The sequence below is a fragment of the Chlamydotis macqueenii genome, chromosome 7 (genome assembly GCF_036417535.1).
Source record: "Chlamydotis macqueenii isolate bChlMac1 chromosome 7, bChlMac1.mat, whole genome shotgun sequence".
NCBI classification, from domain to species: domain Eukaryota; kingdom Metazoa; phylum Chordata; class Aves; order Otidiformes; family Otididae; genus Chlamydotis; species Chlamydotis macqueenii.
Window position 1 is genome coordinate 25,624,944 of NC_141562.1, and position 16,932 is coordinate 25,641,875.

The 16,932-nt window shown below is 64.6% G+C and overlaps 3 protein-coding genes across 5 annotated transcripts; 1 reads left to right on the forward strand and 2 right to left on the reverse strand.

The window, feature by feature from the left end:
- Window positions 1-645: 645 nt before the first annotated feature.
- On the reverse strand, window positions 646-5,828 carry TWNK (twinkle mtDNA helicase). The gene is made up of 5 exons (XM_086752094.1): window positions 4,436-5,828; window positions 3,675-3,915; window positions 2,936-3,043; window positions 2,478-2,619; window positions 646-1,813 (listed from the first exon to the last, which is right to left on the reverse strand). The coding sequence occupies exons 1-5, from the start codon at window positions 5,691-5,693 to the stop codon at window positions 1,556-1,558; spliced, it is 2,007 nt and encodes a 668-aa protein (XP_086608220.1). The 5' UTR covers window positions 5,694-5,828; the 3' UTR covers window positions 646-1,555.
- A 109-nt stretch (window positions 5,829-5,937) lies between these two features.
- MRPL43 (mitochondrial ribosomal protein L43) lies at window positions 5,938-7,064 on the forward strand. The gene is made up of 3 exons (XM_086752103.1): window positions 5,938-6,099; window positions 6,495-6,601; window positions 6,835-7,064. The coding sequence occupies exons 1-3, from the start codon at window positions 5,969-5,971 to the stop codon at window positions 7,047-7,049; spliced, it is 453 nt and encodes a 150-aa protein (XP_086608229.1). The 5' UTR covers window positions 5,938-5,968; the 3' UTR covers window positions 7,050-7,064.
- A 60-nt stretch (window positions 7,065-7,124) lies between these two features.
- SEMA4G (semaphorin 4G) lies at window positions 7,125-16,721 on the reverse strand. Of its 3 annotated transcripts, none has more exons than XR_015259059.1 (16): window positions 16,677-16,721; window positions 15,367-15,601; window positions 14,059-14,207; window positions 13,547-13,609; window positions 13,365-13,463; window positions 12,122-12,215; window positions 11,774-11,887; window positions 11,409-11,575; window positions 11,089-11,258; window positions 10,781-10,925; window positions 10,482-10,704; window positions 10,281-10,396; window positions 9,957-10,108; window positions 9,688-9,749; window positions 8,329-9,606; window positions 7,125-8,141 (listed from the first exon to the last, which is right to left on the reverse strand). XR_015259059.1 is itself a non-coding variant. In XM_086752093.1 (15 exons), exons 2-15 carry the CDS (start codon window positions 15,485-15,487, stop codon window positions 8,750-8,752), a joined length of 2,532 nt encoding a protein of 843 aa, XP_086608219.1. In that variant the 5' UTR covers window positions 15,488-15,601; window positions 16,677-16,721; the 3' UTR covers window positions 7,125-8,749. The 3 variants fall into 3 exon arrangements, 1 of the variants encoding a protein (XP_086608219.1); XR_015259058.1 differs by having other exon boundaries at window positions 7,125-7,941; window positions 8,024-9,606; XM_086752093.1 differs by having other exon boundaries at window positions 7,125-9,606.
- Between the last annotated feature and the right edge of the window lie 211 nt (window positions 16,722-16,932).

Here is a 16,932-nt window from a genome sequence, read left to right on the forward strand (position 1 = left end):
AGCGGGTGTGCACCTGCCCCACGGGGGAGCCAGGGCCCCCCACCCAGGCTCAGCTCCATCGCCCCCTCCCAACACCAAGGAGGGATGGGTGGGAGAGGGGGGGCCTGGGCTTTCCCACTGCCCCACTTCCACCCCACAGCCCTGTGACAGGACCCACACTGGGCTAGACTGGGGGGGAAATGGGGGCCGTTGGGCCGAGAGGGGACGCACACAGCCCCCACCCACGCCTCCACGCAAACCCTGACCCAGCTGTGCTGGGGGCCAGGCTCCCCCCGCCATCCCTCCCCCCTTTACCTCTGTGTCCCCAGGACCCTGCTCCGCCATCGCCCCCGGCCCACTCTGGGCAGGGGGCTCACACCTGCGCTGGCAGCACCCAAGGGTGCTCTCCCGGCCCCGGAGAGCCAGGGCACCCCGGAAACCCGGGGCTGGGTGTGTACCGCCCGCCCGCCCCGGCCCCTCATTATGGCTCAGGTTAAAACTATGCCCGGCACGGAGGCTGGTAATAACCCCTGCGCCCGGGACGGGGCGGGATGCTCTGCGCAGCCAGGACCGGCTCTGGCACCAAACCCCTCCAGTTCTCAGGGGTTTGGGATCCACCCCCCTCAGCCCCAGGGTCCCCCAGTCACAGGGACAGCAGCACAGGAACAGCACTCATTTCTCCTTTAATAAAACTAGGAAAGGGGGGAATAAAAAAAAAAAAAAAAAAAAAAAAAAAAAGGATTAGACCCAGATCCGGCTGTGGACTGGTCCTACCACGGCCAGGTCACAGTATTCACCGCCCTGCAGCCCAGAGGGCATGGGGGTGGCCGCCCCCCCAGCCCAGCAGAGCAAGGCAGGGCTGCTCCCCCAAAAGGTTTTACTGCTGGTGATGCCCCTCGGAGAAAGGGGCCGGGGGAGACCCTGAGCAAAGGGGGCTGGGTCAGGCGCCAGCCCAGCGGGCAGAGCCAGCGAGCGGGACGCCAGCACTGCCTTCAGAGATGCCGTGAGCAGTGACGCCCTGGGGGTCCAGCTCCCCACCCCGTCCCAGAGCAAGCGCACAGCTCCGGGGCAGGAGCCATCCACAACCTCCCACGCCTCCCCCATCACTTTCCCCGGGTTGGCTGCACCGAGCCCAGATGCCCACCCGTGACAGGGAGATATGTGTCCCCCTGCACAGTCCCTCTCCCCAGCGACAGCCCAGGATTCAGCTCCATTTTAGCCACAAATTAACGACCTCCCCCAGGTCCAGAGATCCCAAAGTCGCGGAGCTGCAGGCTACTCCCCCATCGCCCAGCCGACGGCTGACCCCGCACCCCGCCGTGCTCCCAGCACTCAGCACCAGTACGGAGCAGCCAGCGTTTGCCAAAGCACCGTCCCCTGGCCGCTCTTCTTCACTCCTCCTCTCACAGTGGCCTCACATGTCTCAGTGACACCCTCTTGGTGGCCAAGAGGCTTCTTCGTGCAGGAGGTGAAAGGGCTGCTGCTCCCAAGGGCGAGGAGCTGGCACACCCCAGCCCTGAGCTCCCAGCACCAGTCCCCGTCCCTCCTGACCGACCAAGGAAGAGACCTGCTGGGCTCACGGCTTCTTGGAGGATCCCGAGCCTCCCTCCAGAGCTTTCTTGGCTACAGGAGCCTTATCCTCCTTCATCTTCTTCAGCTTGACCTTGCTTTTGCCAGAGGATGAGAAGGTGAGTGAGGCCTTGCTGAACTCCAGGGGGAAGACGCCCACGTCCCCATCAAAGCGGTTCTTGGACACCTGCAGGTAGCGCTTCCCCGGCCCCGTCATCAGCTTTCGGTCCTGCAGGATGAGGACGTTGTCGGCCTCCTGGCTGGCCTGGGGAGAGAGAAACACCTCCAGGAGGGTGCTGGGGATGCAGCCGGAGCCACAGGGCTCGGAGGCGCTCGGAGGCTGCCTGCCCGGCTCCTTTGAGCCACCCCAGGACACAGCAACCCCAGCACCTCCCTGACACCAAGCCCTCACCTGCCCCCGGGAGACCCCCGCGACCTGCCGGGCAGACAGGCTTGAGCTGAAGCCACAGCACGCTTTGGGGAAACGAGGGCGCATGGGAGGGCCATGCACGCTCACAGAGCACCTCCTGCCTACCACAGCATCACAGCAGAGGCTGGAGCACTCGGAGAGCTCATCCCTGCACCCTCCCCGGCTCCTTCTTTAATTATCCATACTACGCCCCACTCACAGTCAATGAGCATTAATTAACTGCACCTAAAGCCCCAACAGAGCTTTAGCTGGCAAAGGGTTTGCTCCCTGTCTGCATCTCCCTACCAAGGCCAAATAGGCCACCAAATTTGGTGGCCAAATAGGAACTGCACCCATCTTCAGCAGGTGACAGGAGTCCTGGGGACCTCCTGCCCCTCACAACACCAGCGATGACTCGGGGTGCTGGTGGAAGCTGGGTCGGCTGCCCAACGTATCCCAGCCCCTTCCTGGGAACACGCTGTGCCCGAGGGACGGGAAGGGTCACCCCAGCCCAGCTCACCTTGGCGGAGCCGAAGATGGAGGCCGTCTGCAGCTCCTTCTCGTCATCCTCCTTGCGGGGGTGGATGACGAGCGTGATGTGGCAAGTGTTGTCCGTGGCGAACTTGCGGAAGGCACCGACGATGTAGTCCTGGGCAGCGAGCCTGCGGTGGCAGCAAGGAAGGGGTCAGGTGCTGGCAGTGCCCGGTGGTGGGGGCAGTGCGGTGCGGACAGGTTCGGCTCCACAGCAGGAAGCACTCAGGGGTCCGGGTTCACTCTCCGTGGGGCAGCCAGGCCCACATGGGCAAAGGGATGGGGTGCAACAGGGATCGCAGGTAACCAGCTCGCCCTTTCCCACCGCCTCCTCCCCAGGGCAGTCATTGCCCTTCAGAAAAACCAGGGCTGCCAAACGGGACTAAAGGGCCAGCTCCAGCGATGAGGGTGGCGGAGGAAGGAGGGGGCAGCTTGGAGAAGGGCTACCTGTCCACGGAGAGGTGCTCGTGTCCCATCATGAACTGGAGGTTGTCGACGACCACGTGGGTGATGTCATACATGTAGACAGCGTGCTGCATGGTGTCAATCACCGTCCTGGGCAGGGGGAGACAGAGCTCAGCCGGGACCAACCCCAGGCACGAGCAGAGGCGAGGACGGGGACGCTAAGCCAGGCACACGGTCGGGGAGAGGCAGAGTGGGGAGGCACCAGGCTGGTGCCAAGGGCAGCTGGCTGCTGATGACCAGGCCCTGCGCACGTCCCACCTCCACATCTCCTCTGTCACAGGATGGAGGCAGCCCCATCCCCATAGGTAAGGGTGGTTGGACCAGGAGGACCCAGCTGCTGCCTCTTCCCACCTTTCCATGATTCCCCCAGCCCATTGTCACCACCAGGTTCCCCCCTCCTCAGCACACGGCAGCGCTGTCAGGTGCACAGGATGTGAGTGGACACATCCTGCCGGAGGCAGAGGCCGGTTTTGGAGCAGCCACCTAGCAAAGGGACAGGTCCTCTCCCTTCACCCCCACCCATGTGACAGTCCCTGTGACAGCAGGGATGCATCCGGTCGAGCCACACAGACCCCATGTGCCAAATCTGGGACTTGACCATCCCCAGCATACCTCCTGCCAGCCCCCAACCCACAACCCACCCTGGGAGACGAGCCCCAGGGCCCCACAGCACACGCTGTGAGGGGCAAACGCCACGAGGGACGAAGGTGTGGAACCATACTTGATGTTCTGCTGGCCATGGAAGGTCATGAAGTAGAGCGGGAGGTCCTCAAAGCGATCAGCCCACTCGTCGTACAGTTCCAGCTGGTCCTCCAGGCGCTGGGCAGCAAACTGCGTCAGCATGATCTTGGCCAGGCGGACGTTGTTGATCTCGAAGCTGCCCCACAGCGTGCACACCCCCTGCATGCACAGGTCCAGTGCGTACTCGCTGATAAAGGTTGTCTTCCCGCTGCCCGTCGGGCCTGGCACAAGGACGATGACAGACAAATTAGCTGGGGGAGAAGATCTGACCTGTCCTAAACGCACTGAGGGGTTATTTAGAGGTGGAAGCACCAGGCAGTGGACTAAAAGCAGCCCATCCACAGCACTCCCACCATAAACAAGCACAGTCTCACGCCAGGCTGTGCGTCTGGGCACAAGTGTGTCACCCCCAGCAGGTCCCTGCAGGGTGCGGGGCTGGGCAGGGCAGCTGGGGGGAGGCACAGGGAGGACTCAGACAGGAGGTGGCGGGTGGGAGCATGGGGGCCACACCCCAGGAGTCCCTGTGCTGCCCCAGGCAGGGAGCCCATCACCACACACTAGCACATCTGGCCCCACTGTACCCAGGAACGCACCCCAGCCTCTCATACACCCCCACAACTGGCTCAACCAAAACCACGAGCAGAAAGGGACCGGGAAGACTTGTGAGGCATCACCCCCAGGAGAGTGAAGCCACCAAAGAGCCCTCTGTTCCCCCCCGTCCACCAGCCATTCACCCATCACCTGTGAAGATGGTGAGCTCCCCTCTGCGGTGCCCTTTGAGGAGCTTGTTGAGCTCAGGGAAGCGCGCCCACTTGACGCCAGCCACCTGCTCGGTGTTGACCAGCTCCCCGAACACCTCCTCGCGCAGCTGCCGGAAGGAGACAATGGATTTGTGGCTGGCGGGCAGGGCGGCACGCAGGATCTTGGTGAGGTTCAGGCCCTGGTTCAGAGCCTCCAAGGGCCGGGGCTGGAGGTCGCCGGGGCGCACCAGGGAGCAGCGCTTGAGGCTCAGCTTGCGAGCGAAGAGCTTGGCAGCTTCCCAGGAGCGCAGGTCCTCCCCCAGCCACAGAGTGATGCGCCGGAACTGCTCCAGGTAGGGGAGGAGGGCAGGGGGCAGGCAGGTGGCCCCCCGCGGCAGGGCCAGGCTGGCCACCCCCGTAGCTTGGTGCAGGGCCAGGGCGTCCAGCTCCCACCCGGTTAAGACCAGCTCCGTGTCTCGGCGGCCGATCAGGGGCAACCCAAACAGATTGTGATAGGAATCGAAGCGGGGTAAAGTCTCTTCCACGTAAGCTATCGCATCTCCCTTCTTCTCCACCTTTAGGAGCTTCAGGCCCTTCAGAGTCGCATCGCGGGGGCTGAACCAGGGGAAGACAAGGGACTTGGCAGTTCTTAGGTAACGCACCCCGAAGCGTTTCAGGGTGGCGTCCGTCACCAGAGAGATGCCGAACATGGCCTTGGTCTCGTTGGTCTCATCCTCGTCCAACAGCTCCCAGAGCGGCAGCGCCCGGTCCCAGATGCAGCGGGCATCCTCGCGAGCCCGTCGCACGTCCCCCTCCGGTTCCTCCGAGCTGGCGGGGGGAACACCGCGGTGCCGCAGCTCCACGTTGGCCTGGAAGTCCTGCCAGGTGCCCTCGGCCAGGGTGGCCGTGCACAGGAAGCTGCCCGTGGTCTTGTCAATGAAAAGCGTGTAAGGGGCGCTGGCAGCTGACGGCGGCGGCTGGTCCTCCCGGCCACCGGTGAAGAGGCTGGGGGTGTGGAGGCAGCTGTAGCCGTCGTGGAAGGGGATGCCCTGGGCCCGCAGGTACTGCCGGATCTCGGTGATGGAGACGGCGGGCACGGGCCCCTCGGGGGAGGGCAGCACATCCTTCTTGTAGCGCCGCTGGGTGAGGCGGCCCGACACCCCGGGGCTCAGGCAGGCTCCCTTGCTCCTCACCCCCCCGCACAGCAGCGGCAGGAGGCGGCCGGCGGCTCTGCAGGGCCGCAGGGGCACCGCCGCCATCCCGCCCGCGCCCGCCTCCGCCCGGGCCGCCCCGCCACCCGCCCGCGCCGCTGCCGATCCGCATGGGCGGCGGCCGCCCGGCCCCCTCGGTGCCGCCGGTCCCCCCGGCCCGGGGCCGCTCAGGCCGCCGCCCTCACGTGGAGCTGCACGGGCGCCGCCATTGCCTGACCCCGCCGCCGCGCTCAGCGCGTCACTTCCGGGACAGACAGGAAGTTGGTTATCTTCCCCCCTTCTCCCCTCCCCGCGCGGTTCCGGTTCCGGGGGAGGCCGGCGCCATGACGGGCCGCGGGTCGCCCAGCCGGTTCCTGGCCGCTGTCTTGCACAACGGCGTGGGCCGCTACGTGCGGCAGCTCCAGCGCCTTCAGCTCCTCTTCAGCCCCACGGCGGGCGATGCCCGCGGAGCCAGGTACCGTCAGAGGCGCCCTGACCCTGACCGCCTGGGAATGGGGGGTGGCGGGGAGGCCTGGTGACCCCTGACCTCTGACGTGAGAGGGAGGGGCTTACGAGAAGCTGTGGTGACCTCTGACCTGTGTGTATAGGGAAGGCAGAAGGTGCTGCTGACCTCTGACCCACAGAGGTGGGGGGGGGCTGTGACCTCCGACCTCTTGCACAATGGCGGAGGGACTAATAGGTGGCACTGCTGACCCCTGACCTTTGACCCCTTGGCGCAGGCTGGGCGATGACCTCTGACCTGCAGGTGGCACACCCCTGACCCCTGCACTGTGACCCCTCCCATGGGCAGGGGCTACAGTGACCTCTGCCCTCTGACCCTGCGGGGCTGATGGCCACCCCCCCCCCCAGGCAGTTCGTGGAGGAGGCGGCGCTGGACTTTGCTCGGCGACACCCCGACGTCGTCCTCTACGTCAGCCCTCGCCCCGGCCTGGCCCCGACGCTGGTGGCCGAGTACTGTGAGTGCAGGGGGAGGGTGGGGGGGTTGAGGGGCACAGGATGGGGCTGGGGAGGGGGTAGGATGGGGATGGGGCTCTCCCTGCCCTGCCCCAGCTCTGCGCTGCCTCTGCCCAGTTACAGACGGTGCTGGGGCCAGCTGCCCTGCGGGACAGGGAAGCAGCAGCCGGCCCCTGGGGCGGGGGACTGTGAAGTGGGAGGGACCCTGGCCTGACCCGTGCCCACTTTGCTGCAGTGAACGGGACAGTGCGGGAGGAGCTCATCGCCAGCAAGACAAGCGAGGAGATCGTGCAGCTGGCCACCAAGCTGGCTGGCCAGTCCGGCCTGGACATCATCCGCATCCGCAAACCCTTCCACACCGACAACCCCAGCATCCAGGGCCAGTGGCACCCCCTCACCAACAAACCCTCCGCCCTCACCGTCCAGGGCCCGCGCCTGCAGCCCCAATAAAGCCTCCGCCCCGCGCCTCCGCATCCATCTCTTCTCTCGCCCTCCCCCTGCCCACAGAGATGCTGCCATGCCACATCCAGACAGAGCCGTGTTTATTGCCGGGGGGCATGTGGAGCTGTGCATGAGGGGTGCCAGGCACAAGAGGGTGATGCCCCTTGTTGCAGGGTGGCGGTGTTTGGGGGTGGCTCATCCCCCACTCTGCAGCAAAAATGAGGGTGGGGACAGGATGAGAGAGCCCAGGTGTCTGGCTTTTGCCTCTTCCCACTAAGCCTCGCTCTTCGGGGGCAGGAAGGTTGGGATCCAGCCCGTTAGGGACCCCAGGGGCTGCCACCCCCTTCCGCTCCCCCTGCAAGGCTGAGCTCCAGGCAAAGTCCTGATCCTGGAGCTGCTGGTGAGGAACATGGTGGGGACACACACCCCCCAGCAAGTCTGTCCCTCCCCAGCTTCTCTGGTGTCATTGCCCTGTCCCAAGGGCATGAGACGCTCTTGTCACTCCAAGTCCCTCAGGTTCCCCCAGGAGGCGGCAGGAGCAGAGGTAGTTGGGGGGATTTAGGGACAGTGGCTGCCCCTGGAAAGTGCCATGAAGAGCAGGAGGTTCCAGAGGGAGGCAGGCCATGGTCCAGGCTCCTCCTCCTTGCTGTGCGAGGACATTTCTCCTCCCACATGTTGTCCCATGGGGGACAGGGCTGTGCCTGAACCCCAGTTCTCCAACAGCACCACGCAGGAGGGCAGGAATGTGGTGCCAAGGGCTGTGGGGGCACTCTGGATGTCGGGGGCACGTGGGTGCTGCGCTGGTCCCTTGCCACGCTGCAGGGCACGGCGGTGGCTGCCAGTCCTGCCGCCAATGCACGCTGCAGCCTGCTGCTGCATTCCGCTCTTCCCCTGCAGCACCCTGGGGAGACAGAGCAGAGCCCTGTCAAGGTTGGAGGCCCTGGGGACGCCACCTCCCCAGGGCACCCAGCTCTGCATTTCACCTGGGGCCTCCTCACAGCAGGCACACGCCGCTCCACCAGCCGCTCTGGGGCGTTTGGACATCGGCTCCTCGCCCCAGCTCCATCCCTCGCCGAACCGTCCTCTCCCAGAGGGGAAACCCTGGAGGATCAGACATTAGAGAGCAGGCAGCTGCTCCCCGCAACGTGAGATGTATCTGCAGCCCCTCTCCTGCCCGTGAGTGGGCAGCTGGGGGTAAATCCTCCCAGCCCCACGCTGGGAAGGGACCCCGCACTCTGCGAGGCATGGGCACCTCGGGGCAGCCCCCATCCCTGCTCCTCACACCCACCTCTCAGCAGCTGTCCGGCTCCCGTGCACCGAGGGACGTCCAGCAGGACAGGCTGAGTCCGCGCATCCGCAACAGCGTCTCTCACGCCTGGACGGACAGACAGACAGAACCTGTCCCTCCCCACAGTGTCCACCTTCAGTCGGGCGCCAGCTCCTGCCTCCAGCTCTTGGCCGCCATTGGTGGGTTTTTATACATAAATAGAGCTCCCAAATTTAAATAGATTCTTTTTCTTTTCTTTTTTTCTGTACAGTGAGTCTCAAAAGTGAGTGAAAAGCCAAAGGAATGGCTGAGCCCGGGCCTGGCCCTGCTCTTGCCATCCAGGAGGTAGTTTCGCTTGAGTCTTGTAACACTGTTGGCAGGGGGTGGGAGAAGGGGGCAGAGGGGAGGAGGGTCCCGCTGGCAGGACCCCCCCCCCCGGCCCCTACACGGAGCTCTCGTCCAGCTTCTCCACTAGCTGCGTGTGTTTCCGCTTCTCCAGGATCTTGCTGAGCTCCTCGGTGAAGGACGCGCTGTAGAGCGGGGAGGCCAGCGGCTCCTCCTGCTGCTGCAGCAGCATGTAGCTGTTGCCGTTCATCTTGCGGAGGACGTTGGGCAGAGCCCCCACGCCGTTGGTGAGCTCAGCCGGTAGCGGCGGCGGCGGCGGCAGCGGGGGCACTGCGGAAGCTGGCAGCTCCTTGACCGGGGAGGTGGCAGCCGTGGGCGCCTCGCCGGGGATGATCCGCAGGCAGCCATCGGGGTAGGCGAGCTCTTCCTCCTCCTCCTCATCCTCCCGGCGACCCTTGCGCAGGCAGTTGGCTGAGACGGTCTGCAGCTCCACGCTGGCTGGCCGCGGCTCCCCCAGGACGTACTTGCCCTTGCGCTTCTCCAGGCAGGACACGTAGAGGAGGACGGCAGTGAGCACGGCGCACAGCGCCACTAAGGTGACGATGGCAGAGATGTAAGCCACCTTCACGTCACCGGCCGCCTGGCTGGCAGCGTGGGGCCGAGGGGCGGCCGTGGGGCTGCGGGGCAGCTCAGGCAGCACGGTGAGGCTGTAGGCGGCCAGCAGCATCCGGAGACCCCGCTCCTCCCCGTAGCAGCGGTAATCACCGCTGTGCTGGGGCTGCGTGTCCGTCACCAGCAGCCCGTCCACCCCCACGCGCAGCCGGTCCTGCCCCGCGCCCAGCGCCTCGCTGCCGTTCAGCAGCCAGACGGCCCGTGCCAGGTTGGAGCGCTGGTCGCAGGGCAGCAGCACGTCATCCCCTTGAAGCACCGTCCGGTTCTTCCGCGGCAGGGAGCCTGCGGGGGACACACAGTGCCTTGCACCCGTGCCGGCCACCCTAAGGGACACCAGCATCCCCCATGGTCGCGCAGACTCACCCCGCCCGGAGCTGCTCCGGCATCCCTCGTTGCCACTCTGAATGTCCTGCACCAGCCCTGGGCTGCAAGACATGGCGGGGGCTTCAGCTGTACAACCCCACCTGAGCCCACCCTTACGGGGTCACAGCCACCGGCAGACCTACCGCTGGATGCCAGACCCTCAGGGGTGGCACGGGGGCAACTGTGCCACCGGGTGATGTGCAACAGTAGGGGACAGGGCAGGTGGAACCTCGCGGGGACCCCACCGGGGACAGGCGGCCCGTCCCTACCTGTCTGCGGTGGCGGTGGCACGGCAGGCCCTGCCATCCCAGGCGCAGTAGGGGTCCCGGGCAAGGACGCAGTCGTAGCAGGAGGCGTACTTGGCGCAGGAGGCCAGGGGCACCTGCAGGATCCCGCTGGCTGCTCCCACGTACAGGCTCCTCTGGGGGGGAAAGGGCTGGCTCAGCACCGCCCTGGCGTGGTGCGGATGGGCTGTGGGGTGCCCAGAGATCCCCCCAAGCCCCACAGCACAACTCTCCCTTGGTGGGGGTAGGCGGGGAAGGGGCACAAACATGCCCTGTACTTGGTGTCCCCCTACTTCTTCCACTCCTCACCTGGCTGTGGGAGATCACCAAGCTCTCCACGGGCTGCAGGTCCCTAAACACCTGCACCTCCTCCACGATGTGGATGCCGGAGCCCACCACCACGGCCTTGTGGATCCAGCCATCCCCTGGAAAGCAGCGGTGGGTGTCACGAGGGAGGGCGCAGTGTGCCCCCTGCCCAGCCAAGACCCACCAAACTCACCCCGCACTCACCCGTCCCCATGAAAAGCACATCGTAGGAGCGGCCGTCCAGGGCCCGCACCCTGTCCACGGCCAGCTGGCTGTACACCACGTTCTTCTTCACCAGCAGCGGCTCCCCGCCAGCCGGCTTCACCTCCTCAAACATGAGCGGGTGCAGCTTGACAAAGTCCAGGACACTGTTGGGCAGGTCCTGCGAGGAGTTGTAGCCCCTCCTGCGGGAGTGGTCCGTGATGCACTGCCCGGGGGAGACAGGGGTCAGGGGGGGATGTGGCCAGCCCACGCGCCCCTGATCCACACCCCTGGGCACTCACGGAGCCAGGCCGGGGCTCGGGCACCGCACCGTCGTAGCGGGACCACTTGCGAGCCGAATCCTGGTACTCCATGTAGGGGCCCTCGAAGACACGCTGCACCGCCGAGATGCTGTAGCGGCACACAGCTGAGGCCTCCATGGTCCTCCTGGGGGGCAGAGCCCCGCCTGAGCCCGGGCAGACACGTGGATGCTCCCCACCGATGCACCCCCAGGTGCTCAGCGCCTGCCTGCGCCTCCCCTCGAGCATCTCTGGGCTCCCCCGTGCCGCAGACTTTTAGCCCCAGCCGTTCTAGCCGCTGCCCTGCTCACCACTGTGCCGAGAGGACGAAGGCGGCGTAGAAGACGGTGCTGGCCCAGCTGCCCCCGTCCAGGCTGCAGACGCTGCGCAGCACCTCGTAGTAGGGGATATAGCAGACCAGGCGCGCCTTCATGAAAGATGTCCACTTGCGCTGCAGGATCTTCTTCCCCCCCACGTCGCTCTGGGAGGGTGCAGGGAGCGTTTCTGCACAGGCTGGTGGGGTAGGAGTCCCCTCCTCTGCCTGTGCCTCAGTTTCCCCCAAGGTGCAGGCACGCAGGTCGTGCACCAGGAGGAGCAGCGCTTGGCTCCCCGTGGCTGGGGACATGCCTACCTTGCAGACACGGGCCACCCGGGCCACTCGGGCCACCTGGCTCTTGTCGAAGAAAGACGTGGTCTCCTCACCCGCCCGCTCCGTGAAGAAGTAGTAGATTTTGTCATCGTCGCCCACGGGGCTGTCCTTGCTCTCCCGGACCAGCACAGAGGACACGAACTCGGCATCTGGGGGACACAGAGCGAGAGGTGGAGATTGGGGACACACCATGGGACAGGGGATCCCTCCCTGCCTCGGTCTCCTCTCAAGACAAACCACACAGGACCCTAGGGCCACCACCCACCCTGCTCCACGCTCCCCGAGGCGATGCACGGTGTCCCTCAGCCCGTGACACCGGTCCCAGGGAAGGGACGGGGATGTCTCACCGTTCAGCCAGTGCAGCGGCGACTCCTCTGTCTTCAGCGGCCGCTGGTGCAGGTTCCTCCGGATGTCAGGGAGGCTCCGAAACTCGTAACGCGTGGCCGTGTACAAGCCACCGTCTAGGCAGGGCAGGCACTCGTCAGCATGGCCCCTCACCCTGGGGGCAGCCCCAAAAGCCACCAGCATCCCCCTGCCCCAGGCAGAGGAGGAGGAGGAGGACCAAGTCCTGGCTTGCTGACGCCCCCGCACACAGAGCCCACTTGGCTGGGGACCCCCCGGGGGGCGTTGGGGATCGGGCCAGGGTCGGTGGCATCCCGCGTGTCCCCGCCAGCCCTGGGAACGGTGCCGCTTACCCACGATGAGGCCAGTGTAGCCACGGGCAGGATCATACGGGCACTTCTCCTTGCCTTCCTCAAAGTGAGACGGCAATGTGAACCTGTTGGCATCCTTGAGGGGGACAGGGAACCAGGTTAGGCAGGAGGGGACAGGCCCGCCTCGCCTGCCAGCCCCAGGCTCTCTGCAGAGGCTGCAACAGGGACAAAGCGATGCCCACGGCCGTGCCCTTGTCTGGGCAAGACAAATCCCCCCGGCACCCTCCAGCTGGTCAGAACGCCCAGGGGCAGCCAGAGCCCCCATCCAAGAGTGGGGAGAGGGCTCAGGGGGGAAAGGCAGCCCCAGTACCCCACTTTGGCAATGCATGGGGACCCAGCAGGAGCTGGCCAGCGCAGCCGATGTTCCGGGCTGTGCCCAGCTGGCAGACGCTGCCCAGCTGGGCTGGGTCCCCCCAGGTGACGTCCTCGTCACAGCAGGAGTTATTTTCTTTGGGGTTTGCAGTTCAAAGAGCGTCAAATAATGACGGGGCCCTTCCAGCTCGGCAGCTCCTCCGCCTGACTCCCAGGGCATGCGATGGCCAAACCGGACCGGCAGCACGACCGTGGGAACAGGAACGGCCCCTTCAGGGCTCCCTGGCCAGGCTGGGGACATGGCCCCAGGCCCCCTTGCCCCCCCCAGCTCAAGGAGGGAGGTGGGCAAAGGGCGGCCAAGTCACCAAGGAGCCACTGCACGGGGGTGAAAGTCCCACTGCCAGGGGAGGTGGCTGCCTCCGGCTGCTCAGCCATGAGTCACGGCCATGCTGGGACCCCCGGCCTGGCCCAGGAAATCCCTGGGGAGGGGCCACAGAGTCAGCCCTGCCACCGTCACCCTCTCTGCCACCGTCACCCTCCCTGGGCACGCTTGCCACCAGCCACCAGCCAGTCCGCTGGGGACCAGCTCCAGTGCTGGCACGTCCCACCCTGCCAGCCCCGCTCAGCCCCATGTGTCCCCCCCACAGCACCGATCCACCCCCAGCCATCTCGCTATGGGGTCAAAGTCCAACCTCAGCGCCGAGGTGGGGACTTTGGGTGTCTCAGTCACGGTGGCTGCATTCCCAAACCGACCCACCCCAGCCTGGGCATCACTCACCTGCCCCCCAAGCCCAGGGGCAGAAAGGGAGCGGGGCTGCGGGTGGAGATGGTGGGAGAGAATGTGGGCTGCACCACCGTGGGGTGACACGGTGGCACGGGCCACGTGACGGCCGTGTGGCCAAGCGGTACTCACGATGGCGGCGCAGAGCGGGTGGAAGGCGTAGGTCCCGCAGGCGTACAGGTGGGTGCTGTTCAGCCTCTGCAGAAACCGCACGTGGTTGAAGCACTCGGTCTGCAGCGGGGGAAAGCAGGCGTCACAAGGCTGGGGAAGCGGCAGCGGCCCCCCCGCAGCAGGCGCCCACCCACCGGCCCTACCTTGTTGTTTTTGCCTTTCTGCAGGCAGTCCATCTGCTTCTCTGGGGAGGCTTCCCAGTGGATCTGCAAGGGGAAAAGGGACTGCCACTGTGTGACCCCCCATCACCGCGTGGTTCCCGCGGTCACTGCAGGCTCCAGCCTCTGCCAGAGCCCTCAGAAATGCTAAAATCCTCTCTTTTATTTAGAGAGGGGACAGCTGCTCAGAGCATGAGACAGCACCCTGCCTGGGGTGAGAGCGGTCCCACACCCCAACCTGCAGGTAGAAATTCCAGAGCACCCACAAGAGCCTGGAGGATTTTGGGGTGTCCTTCCCAAGGAGGGAGCAAAGGGGTGCTCTTCCCCTCCTATTCCAGGGTTCTGCAGGGGACCTGGGGACAGACCTGGGGACAGCACCCAGGCAAGACCTGAGATGGTGAGCGGAAGAATGAGCAGGGATAGGGTGGCCACAATTCGGGCAGGGACCGGGCAGCGCAGACAGGAGAGGACAACCAGCGGGCAGAGGCCGGGCTCACCGTGCGGTGGGAGCCGTCGGTCACGTCGCTGGAGTTGAGGGCGAAGATGGCTCCCCTGGCGCCCACGTAGAGGATGCCCCGGTCGTCCTCCAGCAGCAGGGTGCTGTAGTTGAGGGTGCGCGCGCTGAAGCGCCGGACGCCCGACAGCTCTGCAAAGGGAAGAGGGGGCTGAGGTGGGACCCTGGGGCAGGCACGGCGCGAGCCACCGGGAAAAGACAAAAGATGGAGCTGGGAGCGGAAGGCACGCGCCGAGACTATCAGGTAGACAGTGCCAGGTGCCAGCGGTTACGGCAGGAGGAAAGGAAGAGGGGAGGTTTGGTAGGAGGCAAAAGGCACTAATTGGACTCAGGCTCACAGAGATTTCTCCTCGCTAATTAAAACGGCAGCTCAAGGGTGAGAGCTGTGACGTCAATGCCCAGCATGGACCTGCCACGCTGTTTGGGGAACCACTGGAGGAAGTGAGAACACGCCGGCAGTGACCACAGCTCCAAACCAAATTCAGCCAGCCCAAAGGAAGGATGCAAAAAAACTTGAACCAAAACTGCCGTGCAAAGGGAGGGCTTCTGCAGCGAGGCTGGGCGCTCCCTGCCCACCGAGCCAGAGAAACCATCCAGTCTGGGGTGCTGAGAAGGGTGAGGATGGACTTGGGCCTGGCCAGAGGGACCTCAAGGCTCGGACTCTCCTGCCGCAGGAGGAGAAAGTCCCATGGGGCTTGGGACCCTGGAGGCAGCTGGGGAGGGAATGACCCCTTCAAAAGAAGGCAAAGGGCACCCCAGCTGCAAATGAAACCCTCTCCTGCCATTGACTGCTTCACTAACGAGGTCAATGAAGTTGTGTGGATGCCCAAGGCACGATGACACTGTGGGGCTGTCTGACATCACAGAGGCTGGAGGCCAAGAGCCCAGTGGCAATTAGAGAAAATGATCAGGAAAGCTCCCTGCTGACTATTTGGGCCATGGGAGCCCAGCCTGGGTGTGATGCCTGGCTCAGGACACGCTCCAAGGGCTGCTGGGCAGGGCCAGGGGCTGGCCAAGGCAGGCTCCCCTAGCTTTTGGAGAGATGCCTTTGCCCTGCTCCATCCCTCAGGGCACATCAACTCCAGGCACCCAAGGCCAGATAGCCATGTGGGCTCTTATTTCCAGAATCCAAGGGACCGGAGGTCCCCCTGTAGCCACCCCCCACCCCGCCCATGCTGAGCCCCTCCACTCCAGGGGGTTGGTGAAGGCTGGACACAGTCACAATGCACCGAACTCGGTGCCAGCAAGATCCCAAACCTCACTGCCACCACCAAGACCCGCAGCCCCTTACCGTCAAAGGTGACCGTTGTCCTAGGGGTGGCATCAAGGTCGGTGGCAGACCGCCGTGACGGGTAGCCCATTGCCGCCACCATGAAGAGAGCCGTCAGGAGATGGGCCGTGCTTCCACTCATCTTCCCACTCCCTCAGCGAGGGCGGCCGCCCAGCCCGCTGCCGCCGGGCCAGCACAGCCGATCCTCAGGATGAGCTCCCCAGTTCCCCGGGACACGGCCGGCTGCCAAACCCTCCTGAAACAGAGAGCACTGGGTCAGACGCTCCCACTGTCCCCAGCACCTCACGGGCAAGCGGGCTTGGGAAGGACCTGACCGCGCACACGCATGGATGCTTGACCGGTCACGGCTTCAGCTCGGGAATGGCGTCAGGGAAAAGCAAACCCTCGTTTGCCAAAGGGAAAACTGAGACACAGCACAAGACATCAAGCCTGCAGCCAGCACAGGGCCAGGAGGAGAGTCTGAGTGGAGCGATGAACCCCAGCATCCCCCGGCGCAGCGCTGGCTCTGTCACAGCAGTGGCAGTCGCTTGGTTCAGTTGCTCGAGGCTCACTTACCTCCAGGTCTGCTCTGCGCTCCTCCCTCCTCCGCTCCCAGCCATCCCCTCGTGCAGCTCCCCCTGACCACAGGATCCACTTCAGTGGAGCCAGCTGATCCCCCGTTGCATTTTCACACCCAAAAAGCAGGCACATTTACCCCCAAAAGCAGAGAGCGGGGCTCAGGCCCAAGCCCCTCCATGTGTCTTTTGGCACGCTGGGGTACCCCAAGCCCCACTCCCCAGAGCGGCCGCAGCAGGACGGGTGGCAGGGGAGCTTCCGGGGAGCCCAAGGGCTCCACTCCTCCCCAAAAACACAGCTGGCTGTCACCTGCGATGCAAGATGCTTGTCCCCAAAGTTTTGCGTCTCCTGAAATGATGAGTACTGAGGCATGGGGAAGGATGCTTCAGGCATAAAGTGATGCGGGGAGAAGGAAAACCCATACAGGAGCCACCTGGCATCTTCATCAAGTCTTTTCAAGCAAGAATAGTTTTCCCCCCCAGTGTTTTTCCATGAGATTCCAGCTTCTCTTTCATCCCAAGCTGCCTCAAAGCTCAGCATCTACCTCAGCTCTCGCCTTCACGCACCCGATCCCTCCCGAATAACCCCCCGCCCCTCCCCACTGCATCAAGCAAAGCCACCGGTTCATTTCACAGGCGCTAAGGAGGAAGGAGACGACCGGATATCTCCAAGCAGGAGAGCTCCTCACGAGCAACCAGCACCTGTATGTTTGCTTAGGGTTGTTTTTTTTTAATAGATATATAGAAACCAAATACCTGGCCCTGTAGAGAAGCTGTTCAAACACGCTTGCTGCAGACGGTTTCCCCAAAACAAATACCTCGCCAGGTCTCAGGCAGAGAGGAGGTAAAACTGAAGTGAAACGAAAGCGAAAAGGGCTTTGGGGCTGAAAAGGAGAAGCGAGGGGCTGGCTGTGGGGTCCAGCCATAGTCTCGGAGTCTGCGTTAAACCCTTGTTTCCTTCACAGGGGTTCAGACCTCACGCCTGCACTGGCTGCTGCCCCAGAACATCCCG